Raw genomic sequence first — 15916 nt, forward strand, 5'->3', positions numbered from 1 at the left:
AAACCCACCGGCGGAGAGAGAAAAGAAGGGTGATTAATAGCACTAGTGATTTGCCCTTCTGGGTGCGCGCGCCCACGCACGGAAGGGTGGGGTAGAGGTAGGGATGGTGTGGGAGCAGGTTCAATTGTAGAAAATTTTAAATGACTCCTGAGAACTCCGGAAGTGGTGAGTGGCAAATCCAGGACTTATTCTGAAGACAGGTAGCTGATTAGATAAGGTGTTTTTGTTTGTTTGTTTGTTTGTTTGTTTGTTTTTAATAATTTCCCCCCCTTTATTTTAGAGACCGACCGGGCCCCAACCAGGGGGATTGAACCTGCCACCTGGGTATGTGCCCTGACTGGAATCGAACAGGAGACCCTTTCGTGGACAGGAAGACGCTCCAACTGCAGGGGCTAGGGCTGATTAGATAAGGTTTTAATGGATGGTCGCAGGGAGAATCTTTCTCAACTTAACTTTTTTTATTTTAAAACTTACTCAAGTCAACAACAAAACAAACAAAAATGAGCAAATGACCTAAGTAGACATTTCTCCAAAGATATATAAATGGCCAATAAGCACATGAAAAGATGCTCAACATCGCTAATCATTAGGGAATTGCAAATCAAAACTACAGTGGGATCTCACTTCATTAGGATGGCTACTATCAAAAAGCAGAGAATACCAAGTGTTAGTGAGGATGTGGAGAAACCGGAACCCTTGTGCATTCTTGGTGGGAATGTAGTGGAAAACATGTAGGTTTAATTGTAGAAATTTTTTGTATGGTGGTTCTTGAAAATAGAAAACATAGATTTGCCATATAATCCAGCAATTCTACTTCTGGATATATACCCAAAATAAGTGAAATCAGGCACTCAAACAGATATTTATATACCCATGCTCATAGCAGCATTATTCTATAGATAAAACATGGAAGCAACCTAAGTGTCCACTGATGGTTGAATGGATAAGCAAAATGTGGTATATACATACAATGGAATATTATCCACCTCAAAAAGAAAGAAATTCTGGTGTAAGCTATAACATGGATGGAACTTGAGGATATCATGCTAAGTGAAATAAGCCAGTCACAAAAAGACAAAAATTGTATGATCCCATTTACAAGAGGTATCTAGAGTAATCAGATTCATATAGACAGATTGTAGAACAATGGTTGCCAGGGACTGGGGGGAGGAGGAAATGGGAGTTATTATTTAATGAAAAGAGTTATGTGGATGGATAGTGGCGATGGTAGTATGGCAATGCAAATGTTCTTAATGTCACTGAACTGCACACTTAAAAATGGTTAAAATAGTAAATTTTATGTGTATATTTTACCACAATAAAAATTGGGGAGCCCGGCCGGGTGTGGCTCAGCGGTTGAGCGTCGACCTGGGATCCAGGTGATCAGGGTTCGATTCCCGGTCAGGGAACATGCCCGGGTTGCGGGCTCAATCAATGACTCTCATCATTGATGTTTCTGTTGTTCTCTCTCCCTCTCCTTTCCTCTCTCTGAAATCAATAAAGATATATTAAAAAAAAATTGGGGGAAAAAAACGTACTGGAAAGATACTGAAAACCACCAATACATAATCACACACACACACTATATAAATAAATAAAAATCCCTTCCCCTACTTCTCTCATCCTACTCAACCCCCAGAGTTATAACCATTATTAATAATTTGATGTGTATTTTTTCTATTTCCCCCCCTAAGTTTACATATTGATATATCTATACCTATAGATAAATTATATGCCTAAACACACATATACCATATACACATATTCAAAATACCTATATATACATGTATGTTCACACATAGAGTTATGTTTAGAGTTGGTATACTAGATGATTATATGCTGGTATTACAAAGCCAGAGTGCCTATGTTCCATTTCAGGTTCTAGTCATTTACTAGCTGTTTAACCCTGGGCAAATTAATCTCTCTATGCCTAGACTTCCTCATCTTTGAAATGGGATACTAATATTACCTAACCTTAAAAAGTTGTGAGGATTAAATGAGATAACATGAAAAGTTCTTAGAACACAGTTTGACACGTTATCAACAAAATTTAAGTATTAGCAATTATTGTGATGATGCATTATCTGCAACTTAATTTTTTGTTTTTATTTAATATATCTTTATTGATTTCAGAGAGAGGGGGAGAGAGAGATAAAAACATCAATGATGAGAGAGTCCTCATCGATTGGCTGCCTTCTGCACGCCCCCAACTGGGGATTGAGCCCAAAACCCTGCATGTGCCCTGACCAGAAACCAAATCTCCATCTCCTGGATCCTAGATCAATGCTCAACCGCTGAGCCACACCTGGCCGGACTACAACTTAATTTTATTTAATATATAGTGGAATGTAGACAAACTTAGCTATTCTTAATTATTCTGTTTTGTAGTATGAATATACCATTATTTATCCAATTATTTCTTGATTAATAAACATACAATATTTTTGCAGTTTTTGCTATTACAAATAATGCCGCAACAAGCATCCAAGCATCCTCCTGTTGATATTTTTATATATTTGCATTTATTTCTTCTTTTAAAATTGATTTTCAGAGAGAGAGGAAGGGAGAAAGAGAGAAAGAGAAACATCAATTTGTTGTTTCACCTATTTATGCATTCATTGGTTGATTCTTGTATGAGCCCTGACCAGTGATTGAACCTGCAACCTTGCTGTATCAGGACAGTTCTCTAACCAGCTGAGCTACCAGGCCAGGACCTGCATTTATTTCTCAGAATTCTTTTTTAAAGTAGAGTGACTGGTTCAAATTGGATATAATTCCCATGGCAGGGGATATGCTGTTGAACTCAATGGGAAGTCTGATGAGGCTTCATTGCTCATGGTGTTATTACTTCATTGCTATCCATGAAAAATGTGCCATTTTGCCCTTAAACCAGCAACGTATGAGAGTGCCATTCCTCCCATAGCCTCACTAACAGAGTATGTTGTCAACAGTTTGGACTTCTTGCCAATTTATAGGAGGGGGGAGGGAAGAGTGTAGTTTTTTTTAAAAAAATTATCTTTATTGTTGAAAGTATTACGGATGTCCCCTTTTTCCCCTCATTGATCCCCTCTGCCCTGCATCCGCCCCACCCCAAGGCCTTCCCCATGCTATTGTATGTGTCCTTGGGTTATGCATATATGCATATAAGTTCTTTGATTAATCTCTCCCCACCCACTTCTCAACCCCAGCTTCCCTCTTGAGATTCTTCAGTCTGTTCCATGCTTCTATGTCTCTGGATCTATTTTGTTCATCAGTTTATTTTGTTTATTAGATTCCACATATGAGTGAAATCATGTGGTACTTGCCTTTCTCTGACTGGCTTATTTTGCTTAGCATAATACTCTCCAGTTCCACCCTTGTTGTCCCCAAGGATAAGAGATCCTTCTTTTTACAACTGCATAGTATTCCATGGTGTAAATGTACCACAGATTAAAAAGTGTAGTTTTAATTTGCATTTCTCTTGTTTTGACTGGATCGAACATCTTTTTATATGTTAAAAGGCATATGTATTTCTTTGGTTAACTGCCAGTTCTATTTCTTTTTGTAAATTAATATATCGGCCTTAGGTTTCAAAAGGAGTCTTGAATATCAATCAGTCTAGAATGTAAGCTCTGTGAAAATCAGGGCTTTCTACCTGTTCTATTCACTACTGTATCCCAAGTGTATAGAGGAGTACCTGGCACATGGCAGATGCTCAATAATTATTTGCCGAATGAATGAATGGTTGTTGCTAGTAAATGTATGAAAGCCTTATCAACTTTAGACAATCAATAAAAGTAACTTCAGGCCCTCCCAAGCTGAGGCTCATGTTTTTTGGTTTTGATTTTTAACTGTGGTAAAATACACATAACAAAATTTATTATCTTAACCATTAAAAAAAATGTTTTTATTGATTTTTTTTTTTTTTTTAGGAAAAGAGGAAGGAAGCAGGAGAGAGAAACATTGATAGGCTGCCTCCTGCACGCCCCCTACTGGAGGTTGAGCAGAGACTCCAGCGTGTGCCCCTACCTGGAATCTAACTGGCGATGACCTGGTGACCTCTTGGTGCGTGGGAGGACATCTGATGGGCTATCTTAACCATTTATAAGTGTACAGTTTAGTAGTGTTAAGTACACTCACACTATTGCACTATCTGCATCATCCATCCACAGAACTCTTTTCAGGTTACAAAACTGAAACCCTGTACCTATTAAATAGTAACTCCCATTCCTTTTTACCCTCAGCCCTGGCAACCACCATCTTACTATTTGTCTCTGTGAATCTGACTACTCCAGATACTTCATGTAAGTGAAATCATATAATGTGTTTTCTTTTTTTACTAGTTTATTTCACTTTGCATAGTACCTTCAAGGTTCATCCACGTTGTAGCATAAGTCAGAATTTTCTTACCTTTTTAAAATATATATTTTTTAATTTTTATTTTTAGAGAGAGAGGAAGGGAAAGGGATAGAGAGATAGAAACATCGATGAAAAACATGGAAACATCATTGATCAGCTGCCTCCTGCATGCCTCCTACTGGGGATATAGCTCACAACCCGAACATGTACCCTGACCAGGAATTGAACTAGTGACCTCTTGGTTCATGGATCAACGCTCAATCACTGAGCCACACCAGCTGGGAAGAATTTCCTTACTTTTTTTAAATTTTATTTTTGTTTAAAATATTACAGATGTCCCTTTTTCTCCCCAATGACCCGTTCTACCCTGTCCCATCCCTCTCCCCAGTCCCTCTCCCCACCATTGTCCGTGTCCTTGGGTTGTGCATATATGCATATAAATTTGGTTACTCTCTCCCCCTCCACCCACCCACCCTCCTCCATCCCTCTGACATTTTTCAGTCTGATCTATGCTTCCATGTCATTGAATCTATTCTGTTCATCAGTTAAGAATTTCCTTACTTTTTAAGGCTGAATAATATTCCGTTATATATACATATCATATGTTGTTCATCCGTTTATCTGTCAATGCACACTTGGGTACTTAGACATTTAAACTATTGTGGGCTGCTGGTGAATGGGGGGAATGGTGCTGCCTCTGTGTGGCCTGACCTCCGGGGGCTGCTGGGGCACTGTGGGGAGGTTCATGAAGGCGAGTGTGCAGACCACATTTTCTCTATTCCTCTCTAGCCTCACGCCTGGACTGTGCACCTGGGCTAAGTCAGCAACATGAGTGGCAACAACTTGGATGGGAAAGACGACTTTGATGAGCAGTTGCGAATGCAAAAATTGTATGGAGATGCCAAGGACCAAGACACCATCCAGAAAGATTCCAGTAGAGAAACCAATTCTTTTGGGCAGCAGCCAGATGACAACCCCTACGAGTGGGACCTGGACAAGAAGGCTTGGTTCCCCAAGATCACTGAAGATTTCATTGCTACATATCAGGCCAATTATGGCTTTTCTAATGATGGTGGGTCTAGCTCTACTGCAAATGTACAAGGTGTTAATGCTAGGCCTGCAGAGGAACCTCCACAAAGAAAAACCCCTGAACCCACTGATCCCAAAAAGAGGGGAGAAAAGAGAAAGGCTGAATCAGGATGGTTTCATGTTGAAGAAGACAGAAATACAAATGTGTATGTGTCTGGTTTGCCTCTAGACATTACACTGGATGAATTTATACAGCTCATGTCCAAGTTTGGCATTATTATGAGAGATCCTCAAACAGAAGAATTTAAGGTCAAGCTTTACAAAGATAATCAAGGAAATCTTAAAGGAGATGGGCTTTGCTGTTATTTGAAGAGGGAATCTGTGGATCTTGCATTAAAACTTTTGGATGAAGATGAAATTAGAGGCCACAAATTACATGTTGAGGTGGCCAAGTTTCAACTGAAAGGGGAATATGATGCCTCTAAGAAGAAGAAGTGCAAGGACTACAAGAAAAAGCTGTCTCTGCAACAAAAGCAGTTGGATTGGAGACCTGAGAGAAGGGATGGGCCAGCCCGAATGCGCCACAAGCGAGTTGTCATTATCACAAATATGTTTCATCCTGTGGATTTTGAGGATGATCCATTGGTGCTGAATGAGATCAGAGAAGATCTTCGAGTAGAGTGTTCAAAGTTTGGACAAATTAGGAAGCTGCTTCTGTTTGATAGACACCCAGATGGTGTGGCCTCTGTGTCCTTCAGGGATCCAGAGGAAGCTGATTATTGTATTCAAACCCTCGATGGACGGTGGTTTGGTGGCCGTCAAATCACTGCCCAAGTGTGGGATGGAACTACAGATTATCAGGTGGAGGAGACCACAAGAGAAAGGGAGGAAAGGCTAAAAGGATGGGAGGCTTTCCTCAATGCTCCCGAGGCCAATAAAGGTATTCGGTGTTCAAATTCCATCTGTGCTTCAGAAAGGGCAGGGCCTTCTAGAGTGAGGCATTTTTCAGAGCACCCTAGCACATCTAAAATGAATTCTCAAGAAGCTGCAACTCACACGGAATTTGAAAAACCTACAGATGAAAGGAAGTTTGAAAAAACAGAAGATGGGGGAGGATTTGAAGAAGGTACTAAAGAAAGTGGCCTCAAAAAAGAGGCTGAAGAACGCTACCCCCAGGAAGAATCCGAAGAAGGCTGCCCCCAAAGAGAGCGTGAAGACTGCCTTGAAAGAGAGTCTGGAGAAGGCAGTCCCCAAAAAGGGTGTGAAGAAGGCAGTCCTAACGGGGAGTCTACAGTGAATGGCCCTGGGAGAGAATCCAAAAGGAAGCAACTCAAAAATGATTTTGAAGAGAACGGCCTTGAAGGGGAGTCTGAAGAAGACGGCCCCAACAAGGCCTCCGAAGACGACGAGCTGGACAGAGAATCTGAAGAAGTCTGCTTTGAGGAGCTGCTCGAAGATGGTTCCGAAAAACACTTTGAAGCAAATGGCCTCAAAAAGGAGCCTGACGAGAGTGGCTCTGAAAAATCAGGATCTGCCGATGACAGCTCTGAGGAAGTGTTCGCTGAGGAAGGCTCTGAGAGCGAGTTTGGCGAAGAATCGGATGAAGTGGAAGGAGGAGAAGATACGTCTGAAAACATTTTTGACGATGAGCCTGATGAAAAAGGGGATGAAGACGGTGCAGACGCAAAGGGGCTTGAAGATGCTGGTGAGGAGGAGGAAGGAGAAAAGGCGGATGAAGAGATGTTCCAGCATTCCAACGGAAAAGGAGAGGAAGCAGACGCAGAGGAGGACGGAGAAGGCGTGGGCGGCGACGTGCTCGGCGGCGGGGACGCGCTCGACGGAGGGGACGCGCTCGGCGGAGGGGACGTGCTCGGCGGCGGGGACGCGCTCGACGGCGGCGATCCCAGCCGGAAGCTGTCCGATGAGGGTTCCTGCGGGAAGCTGTCCGGCGAGGGCTCCTGTGGGGAGCTGTCCGATGATTCCGGCGAGGAAGGGACTGTGGGCGGTTTGGGGAATGTTCAGGAAGAAGGGGCCCTGTCCACAGGCAGCAGCTTTATCCTCAGTAGTGACGACGACGATGATGATGATATTTAATCCCTTAAACTTGCTTTTGAGGGAAATTCTTCCGCCCACATCTTGCCTGTGCTCCAGGGTAATTACTACTAGTGTTAATGAACCTTGCGTAGTGACAGGATGCCATCAGATTAATGCATTGACTTTTTCATTGTTGTCTGTACTTAATGATCTTAAATATATGTTAATTGGCTGTTCAGTTAAAACTTCAGAGCATAATGCAAGTAAACCGGATACTTGTCCTTTGTCAGACTTGTTATATGCATGCAGAATAGTTTTTAAAGTATTCTGATTGAAGTTTGTGATATTCAGAAATAAAAATAAGTTGTTAATATGCAGAAACTGAAAATTAGACTTGAGTTAAATTGCATTTTAAGTTCTTACTATTGCTTTACTCATACTTTAATTTTTTAAGGATTTAAAAAATCCCACAGGAGTCTCCTTGCGTGCAGCTTACATTACCACTTAGCTCCCTATTTCTCCTCTCTAAACCAGAACATGTTACTAAACTTATTAAGGTAAACAGCACTCTGGAGATTTTCCCTGCCGGGTCCTTGCAAGTTACTTTTATTTGTTCTCCTTTCTACCCTCTTTCCATGCAAATTGACTATAGATGTGTAGGAGTGAACTTCCTGAGGTCCATCTGCAGCTTTCATTACTGAAAATATAGGGAAGGAGATTAGAATTCTACTCTGTACCGTTTGGCCCCCTTAGAAGTTGATTGGAATTGTGGGACCTCTCCCCGGAAAAGTACATGAACTACACAACTTTCTGTATACAGTTTTGGAAGGTTCATTGAACCCCTGAGGTTTAAGAATGTCTTGTCATTCATACTCAGTTTCGTGTTTTTGTTTTTCTTCTAGTATGATGACTAGTACTGTGATAAATTGTGTAGTCCCAAGAAAATGTCGGGTCTAAGGAGCGGATGCTTTCCAAATTAAGTTTTGATGAATCAACTTCTGATGTAGTATTAAGAAGTTATTCTCATAAATTAGAAGCATTGAAATAAACTGCATTGATGCTTTTTCATTAACACACCCCCCCCCCACAATACTATTGTGAATAGTGCTATGAGCATGGGTGTACAAATACCTGTTTGAGTGCCTGCTTTCACTTATTTGGGGTATATATCCAGAAGTAGAATTGCTGGATATATGGCAATTCTATATTTAATTTTTTTGAGGAAATACCATATTGATTTCCACAGTGGCTACATCATTTTACATTCCTACCAACAATGCACAAGGGTTTCAATTTCTCTACATTCTTACCAACAGTTTTTCTTTAAAAAAAATGTATTCTATAATAGCCATCCTAATGCGTTTAAAGTTGCACCCCGTTGTGATTTTGATTTGTACTTCTGTGATGACTAGTAATGGTGAGCATCTTTTCATGTGCGTATTGGCTATTTGTATCTCTTCTTTGGAGAAATGTCTGTCCAAGTTCTTTATCCATTTTCAAATTAGATTGTTTTTTTCATTTTTCTTTAAAAAATTATTTTTTAATCCTCACCTGAGAATATTTTTAAATTGATTTTAGAGAGAGGAAGGGGGAGAGAGAGAGAGCCATCAATGTGAGAGAGAAACATCAAGCGGCTGCCTCCCATATGCACCCTGATAGGGGACTGAACCCAAAATCTAGGTGTGTGCCTTGATCGGGAATCGAACTTGCAACTTTTTGGTGCATGGGGTGATGCTCCAACCAACTGAGCCACCTGGCCAGGATGTTTTTTTCTTTTGGTTGTTGAGTTGTAAGAATTCTTTATATATTTTATATGATTCCTTATCAGATATATGATTTGTAAATATTTTCTCCAATTTTGTGGGCTGCCATTTTACTCTGTTGATAGTGTTCTTTGATGCACAAAAGTTTAAAATTTTGATGAAGTCCAACTTATTCATTTTTTCTTTCATTGTCTGTACTTTTGATGTCATATCCAAGAAATCTTGCCAAACTTAATGTCATGAGGCTTTCCTCACGACATATTTTCTTTTCTTTTGTATTCAAGGCCATTATTCATATTTGTTTTTGGCACTCACTTTTTTTTTCTCTCAAGAAGCATGTACAAATGTATTGATTTTAGGTTATTTCCTAGAGTAATACATGCATTACATCTCTTTGGAGTGTGTTTCAAATGACACATTTTCTTGTAACTTTTTAAAAATATATCTTTATTGATTTCAGAGAGAGTAAGGGACAGAGAGAGAGAGAAAGAGAAACATCAATGATGAGAGAGTTGTCATTGATTGGCTGCCTCCTGCACGGCCCCGACTGAGGATCGAGCCCACAACCTGGGCATGTGCCCTGATCAGGAATCGAATCATGATCTCTTGGATCCTAGGTCGATGCTCAACCACTGAGCCACGCTGGTCGGGCTTCTTATAACTTTTGAATTCAGGTTCTGCTGATAAAAATGTCAAAATAATGGGTAGATATATGTCCCTTTCAGGGCATCCTTTACACATTTACTGGATTTGGCCTTTTCTAGGTATTGCTAGAGTCAAGGCTCTGGTGATTGTATGCATCAAACTGATGGATCAGAGCACTTTGAACATAAATATTAGAGCCTTTTGTGTTTCTCAGCTGGGCTCACTTGCTGCTTAGTGATCAGAGTCGATTGTTTACTGCCATGAGTGTTGTTTATTTTTTTTTTTAAGTTACTTTTGGGTCAGGAGTTGTTCTGAAAGTTGAAGGTTCTTAGTATACTAGGGGATAGCTGAGGTTTTTAGTGTTCATGTCCTAGCTTGCTAGGAAATGACAGAACTAAGTTTTGAGTTCTCCCCTTTCTGTTGTTGTGTGTTTTTTTTTCTGGAATCTTCACTGTCACCTCCAAAGATATGCCTAATCTCCAGAGATATAAAAATTCCCTGTTTTCCAGGCTGAGAAATGGTGAAAAATATCCTTTAAACTTTCTCTATAGCTCAGTCAAAACAGGTTGATTATTCAAAAGAAACCACTCAAAAACTTAAGGGAAGAGAAGAAAAGAGAAAAAAGTCACTGACACACCATGCAGTAATACTTTGGCCAAGCCTTTTGATGGGATGCTGGATGGAGGATGGCTTGTGGATTTAGACAACATCACCCCCTAGAGGGCATTGCTATCGTGTGCACCAACTTGCTCACCAACTGTCTTAGACTATTCCAGTACCTTTTGATCTAGAGTGTTCCAAAGTTGTGAAGTAGACCAGCCATATACATGATGTACATGGAGCCCCGTGGGAAAGAATTTGGCCTGGATAGTCTGAGATCCAGATGTACACAGACTGGCCTCCTTAAAGACAGCTTGAGCTTCCTGGATGGGGCTGGACTGGAAAGAGCCAATATGATTCCTGAGATAGCATTGCCAAGAGAAAAAAAAGTATCAGCCTGAACATCAGGGTTTTGAATCCAGACGGAGCAGAGATTGTAAGAACAGTGTGACACTGTGCCTGGCCTACTCTTTATCCAGCCTCCGCCAAGGAACATGTGTGCTCCAGGAGGGCGAGGGCTGTGTACGGAGGAGGGGAAGCAGATAGGATGACCAACTGTTTGCTCAGGGCTATCTCAGTTTGAGAACTGAAAGTCCTGCATCTAGGACCCTTCAGTCCCTGAAAAACTGGAATGGTTTGTCACTATACAAGCAGGTCACTAGGTGCCAAGAGTTCTGCTATGGAGCTCCCTCCTAAAGAGATGACAGGCAGAAATAACCAATTTCCCCAATGGTGGCCAGAGGATGTAACAACACTGTGGCACTTACTGGTGGCAGAACTACAAAGCAGCAAAGACACACACATACATGTACACACACAAAAGTTAAAAACAGCCAGAGAGACAATATATATTGCCTAAAGGAGAACTCAAATTAAATTGACTTCACTAGAGTAAAAATGGAATCCAGAAGATAATTGCATAAAATCTTCAAAGAGTTGAGAGAAAATATTTTCAACCTAGCATGGTCTTCCCAGAGAAGTTATCTTTCAAGTACACAGGTGAAGTAAATATATTTTCAGATTGTTCACCCGAAGACCCTTACTAATGGGACTTCTAAAGTTATACTGTCCAGTGCAGTAGCCACTAACCACATATGATACTATTAATATTAAAATTATTTACAATTAAATATTCAGTCACATTTGCCACATTTCAAATGCTCAATAATCATATGTGGCTAGTGGATAGTATGTTGAACAGTGCAGATATAGACTATTCCCACCACTCAACAGCATGTTGAAGAGCACTATTTAAAGAGACACCTCAAGCAGAATAAAATTCTAGAACAAAGGTCTGAGATGCAAAGTGGAAAGTCTAGTAAAGACACTTGTAAATGTATGAGTAAATCCAAATAAATATTGATGATATAAAATAATATCAATGTCTAAATTGGGGAGTTAAAAAAAGAAAGTGCTAAATTACCCTATAAAGTAGGTCAGAAAGGAAATAATTAGAGTTAAAACATTCTAAGATCTTTCTGGTATTCACACAAAGACTGGACCAAAAAATAAAATTCAAGAATATACTATTTATAAGGGACACACCTAAAACAAAAGGAAGGATTCAGAAAAGCTAGAAGTAAAAAGATGAAAAAAGAAAGCATCAGGCAAATGTTTTCCAAGACAAATCTGCTGGCAAGCTTTACTAGAAATTGAAATGGTCACTTTATAATAATAAGGCTTCAGTTCACTGGGAAGTTAAAATATTTCAAATTCTCTGTACCTAAAGATGAAGCTTCAAAATATATGAAGTGAAAATTGACAAAGCTATAAGAAGCAACTGACAAATCCACCATCATAGCAAGAGGCTTTAAATATATTTCTCTGTGTTAGAGCAGATGGATAAATGAAAAAGGATTCGGAAGACAGATCACAGTTAACCATATGACCTCATGGCTTTATACAGAGCACTGCACCCATAATCGGATAATACACATCATTTACAAATGCCTGTAAGGCGCGTATGAACATTAACTATACAAAACACATATCTCAACTGATTTCAAGAAATTGGTGTCATATAGACTCTTTCCATGAAAAGTATGGTCCACAGAGCAGCAGCAGCAGCACTTTTTGAAAGCCTGTTAGAAATGTAGAATGTCAGGCCCCACTCCAGACCTCTGGAGCCAGAATCTGCATTTTGACAAGGGGATTCATGTGCACATTAAAGTTTGACATGCATTAGCACAAAGCATGTTTTCTAACCACAGTGTGATTAAGTTGGAAATCACTAACAAACATAATTCAGAAAACTGCATATTTTTTGGAAATTAAAAACACACTTAAAAATTTTAAATTAAATTACAGCTCACATACAACAGCATATTAATTTCAGGTGTATAACATAGTGATTAGACATTTATATAATTTATGAAGTGATCATCCCCAAAAGTCTACTTTGGCATCCTCATATGTAAACTTGGAATAATGTTTATATCCACCTTATAGAATTGTGAGGATCAAATGAGCTAACGAATGTAATGGACTTTGAATATGGAAAATATTCAGTAAATGATGGCTATAATTATCCAAGTAACTTTTCTTTGTCCAAACCAAGAAAAAACCTAAACTAGCAACCTTTCATGACAACTGTAAAAGCCACTACATATCAATTTTACTGTAGACCCATTAATACTCAAGCAAGCAGAGTTCTTGCTCCACAAAGACAAATGGAATAATAGCTCATCTACTCATTAACTTCAATGGTAGGTCAATGATGGAAATTACAGGTGCATGTTAGGTGATACGTGCTCTTTGTTTTTTTTGCAACTTTCATATTTCTTTTCATGTAACTTAGTTTTTTAATAAAGGCAAGTCCCTAAGTCTATGAATCCAATTTTATTTATAGATTTTTATAGGGCTATTTATATAATTTATATAAATAATTTTACAAATCAGAAACAGATCTGACAATGTGTCCAAATTTTAGTCAGGAATATAGGAATAAGGCAGGTACACTATGCATAGTATAGTACACTTGCACAGATCCTAGGGTCGTTAACAGTTTCAGAGGGGCCTGAGTAGGGTCCCCACTAGAGGGCAGTAAGGGCCCCTGAAGGGCTGACAAACCCAAGTCTTTTCCTTCAGGACTTCCTTTAGGCTTTACTTACTACGAAGAACATGCGAATTCAGGATTGCTAAAATGAGGCATTGGTAAACTAAACTTGGCGCATTATCCAAGTGTCCTCAAGATTCAAATCTGGCATTCTACTGAGATCCTGAAGCCTCTGGGAAAGTCACAAAACTCTTCCCTGCAGGCAGACGTGGGGACTGCTGGAATTCTCTGTTTCCAGGGCTTTTGCTATTAGTGCATCAACAGCATTGGCCTGAGGTGCTATTCATTTTGTAATCCCTGCTTGCTTTGTTTCATGATCCATCATCCATTTAATGGATTGTTTGATTCCTTCTTTAGGGTGTTGTGATCCATGTTTTCATCAAAAGTGGTTTTGCTTTGTGGTTGGGTCCCTATTTCTTATTGTTAAAGTGGATGTATGCAAATTCCCCCCAAAACTGCTTGTGCAGTGACATTACATTGGTGATGTACTTTCAGAGAGTACACACTAATTAAATAACTTGTAATAAAAATATTACCTATTTAAAGTTTTGGGGCATTGTTTTATAATTCAAAAGGCACGTGTAAACTCGTGTTCTCTTACATAGTATCAAGCAAGTGAATCCATATATAATTCCAGCAGTGTTTGTTGCAGCTTTTCATTTTGTTCCTTATCAATTTTATATTATCACCAGTTCTTTTTTGAGTGAGGCAGTATGCATGGATTAGTAAAATAGATTCTGTGATCGAACTGAAAGGCATTGTTCTAAACACTGAGTAGATTATAAATGTTTACCCTCACAATTCTTTTTAAAAAAAAAAAAAAATTTTATTGATTTCAGAGAGAGGAAAGGAGAGGGAGAGAGAGAGTTGAATCATTAATGATGAGAGAGTCGTCATTGATTGGCTGCCTCCTGCACACCCCCTATTGGTGATCGAGCCCGAAACCAGGGTTTGGTTCCTGGAACCGAAAGGAGATCTTCTGAAACCTAGATCGTTGCTCAACTGCTGAGCCACGTCCTGCTCAGCTACCCTCACAACTCTTAAACATTACACAGTAGCAACAAAAGAACCAACGTGGACTCTCCCTCCAGTTTCTCAGCTCACTCATCCAAAGACCTGGGTTACCCAGATGGATTCTCTAAGCGTAATGCCTGTTGTTTCATCCCAGCCTCCCTTACAGATACACCAATATGACATTCCAGGGCATATCTCAGCCTTCTCTCATCGTTCACTTCTGGGCTGGCACAAATGTCACTTTCTCAGAGAGGCTTTCCTGGAACACCCTGTTAATCTGTATGCCATTCTCTGTTCTATTACCTTTTTCTATTTTCTTCAGAACACTTATCAGTATGTGAGATCATCTTATTTAGTTTGCTACTTTAGAAAACCAGTCTCCTTCTATCTGTCTTATTCATTGCCATTTCTCTAGCATTTAGAAAAAAATGTCTAGTTTATAGGTAAGCACTTAGTAAAGATTGGATAAATGAATGAATGAATGCTTCACTCGTGCATTCATTCCATGTTGCTGTTCTGGGGACCAGGTGATGGGACAGTCCATAGAAGCAGAAGCCCTCATTTAAGCCTGATCAAGTGCTGCATGTACAGGAGCTTCACCTGCCAGCTGACCAGTAGGGGTTATCAGCTACCCCAGCCCTGTATTTCACCTTCAGCTGCAGTAAACATTTATAATCCACTCAATGTTTAGATGAATAAGCAGAATACAAAATTACGCAATCATCACCACAGCCTAATTTTAGAATATTTGTATCATCCCCCCCAAATCATGTACCCATTAGCAGTTATACCTCACTCACCTGCCTCTTTCCCCACCAAGTTCTAGGCAGCCAATAATCTACTTTCTGTATCTATAAACTATCATATTCTGGACATTTAAGTGGGATTATATAATATGTGGTCTTTTGTGACTGGATTTTCCTTTTTTCCTCATGTTTTCAAGGTTCATCCATGTTGTAGCATGTATCAGTACTTCATTTCTTTTTATGGCTGCATAATATTCCATTGCATGACTGTAATATTTTATTTCCACTCATCAGTTAATAGACATTTGGTTTGTTTCCATTTTTTAACTATTATGAATAATGCTGCTATGAACATTTGAGTACAAGTTTTTGTGTGAACATATGTTTTTATTTCTCTTGGGTTTATCTCTAGGAATGGAATTGCTGGGTCATACAGTAACTCTATGTTCAACACTTTGAAGAGATGTCAAACTGTTTTCTAAAGTATCTGCACCATTTTCCATTCTATTGTGGGGAAGTATTTCTTGTTTCTGAGAAAGTCAGCAGTGATTCTGTTTAAACCCAGGGAAGGCTGGAGCAGGGATCGTGGGTGCATCTGGAGCTGCAAGTGCAGAAGAGCAGTGTCTGGGGTGGTCAGTTGAGGCTGAGAAAACCCGAACACAAGGGCGCTCTGGCACATTAGATCTCAGCTC

General features: G+C 39.7%; 1 protein-coding gene across 1 annotated transcript; it reads left to right on the forward strand.

The window, feature by feature from the left end:
* The first annotated feature begins 4024 nt into the window (after positions 1–4024).
* Positions 4025–7461, forward strand: LOC107541080 (17S U2 SnRNP complex component HTATSF1-like). The gene is made up of 3 exons (XM_087817907.1): positions 4025–4044; positions 5128–7145; positions 7245–7461. The coding sequence occupies exons 2-3, from the start codon at positions 5167–5169 to the stop codon at positions 7459–7461; spliced, it is 2196 nt and encodes a 731-aa protein (XP_087674033.1). The 5' UTR covers positions 4025–4044; positions 5128–5166.
* Positions 7462–15916: the final 8455 nt, after the last annotated feature.

Source organism: Miniopterus natalensis, chromosome 6 (genome assembly GCF_054644295.1).
Source record: "Miniopterus natalensis isolate mMinNat1 chromosome 6, mMinNat1.hap1, whole genome shotgun sequence".
In the NCBI taxonomy this organism is placed as follows: Eukaryota; Metazoa; Chordata; class Mammalia; order Chiroptera; family Miniopteridae; genus Miniopterus; species Miniopterus natalensis.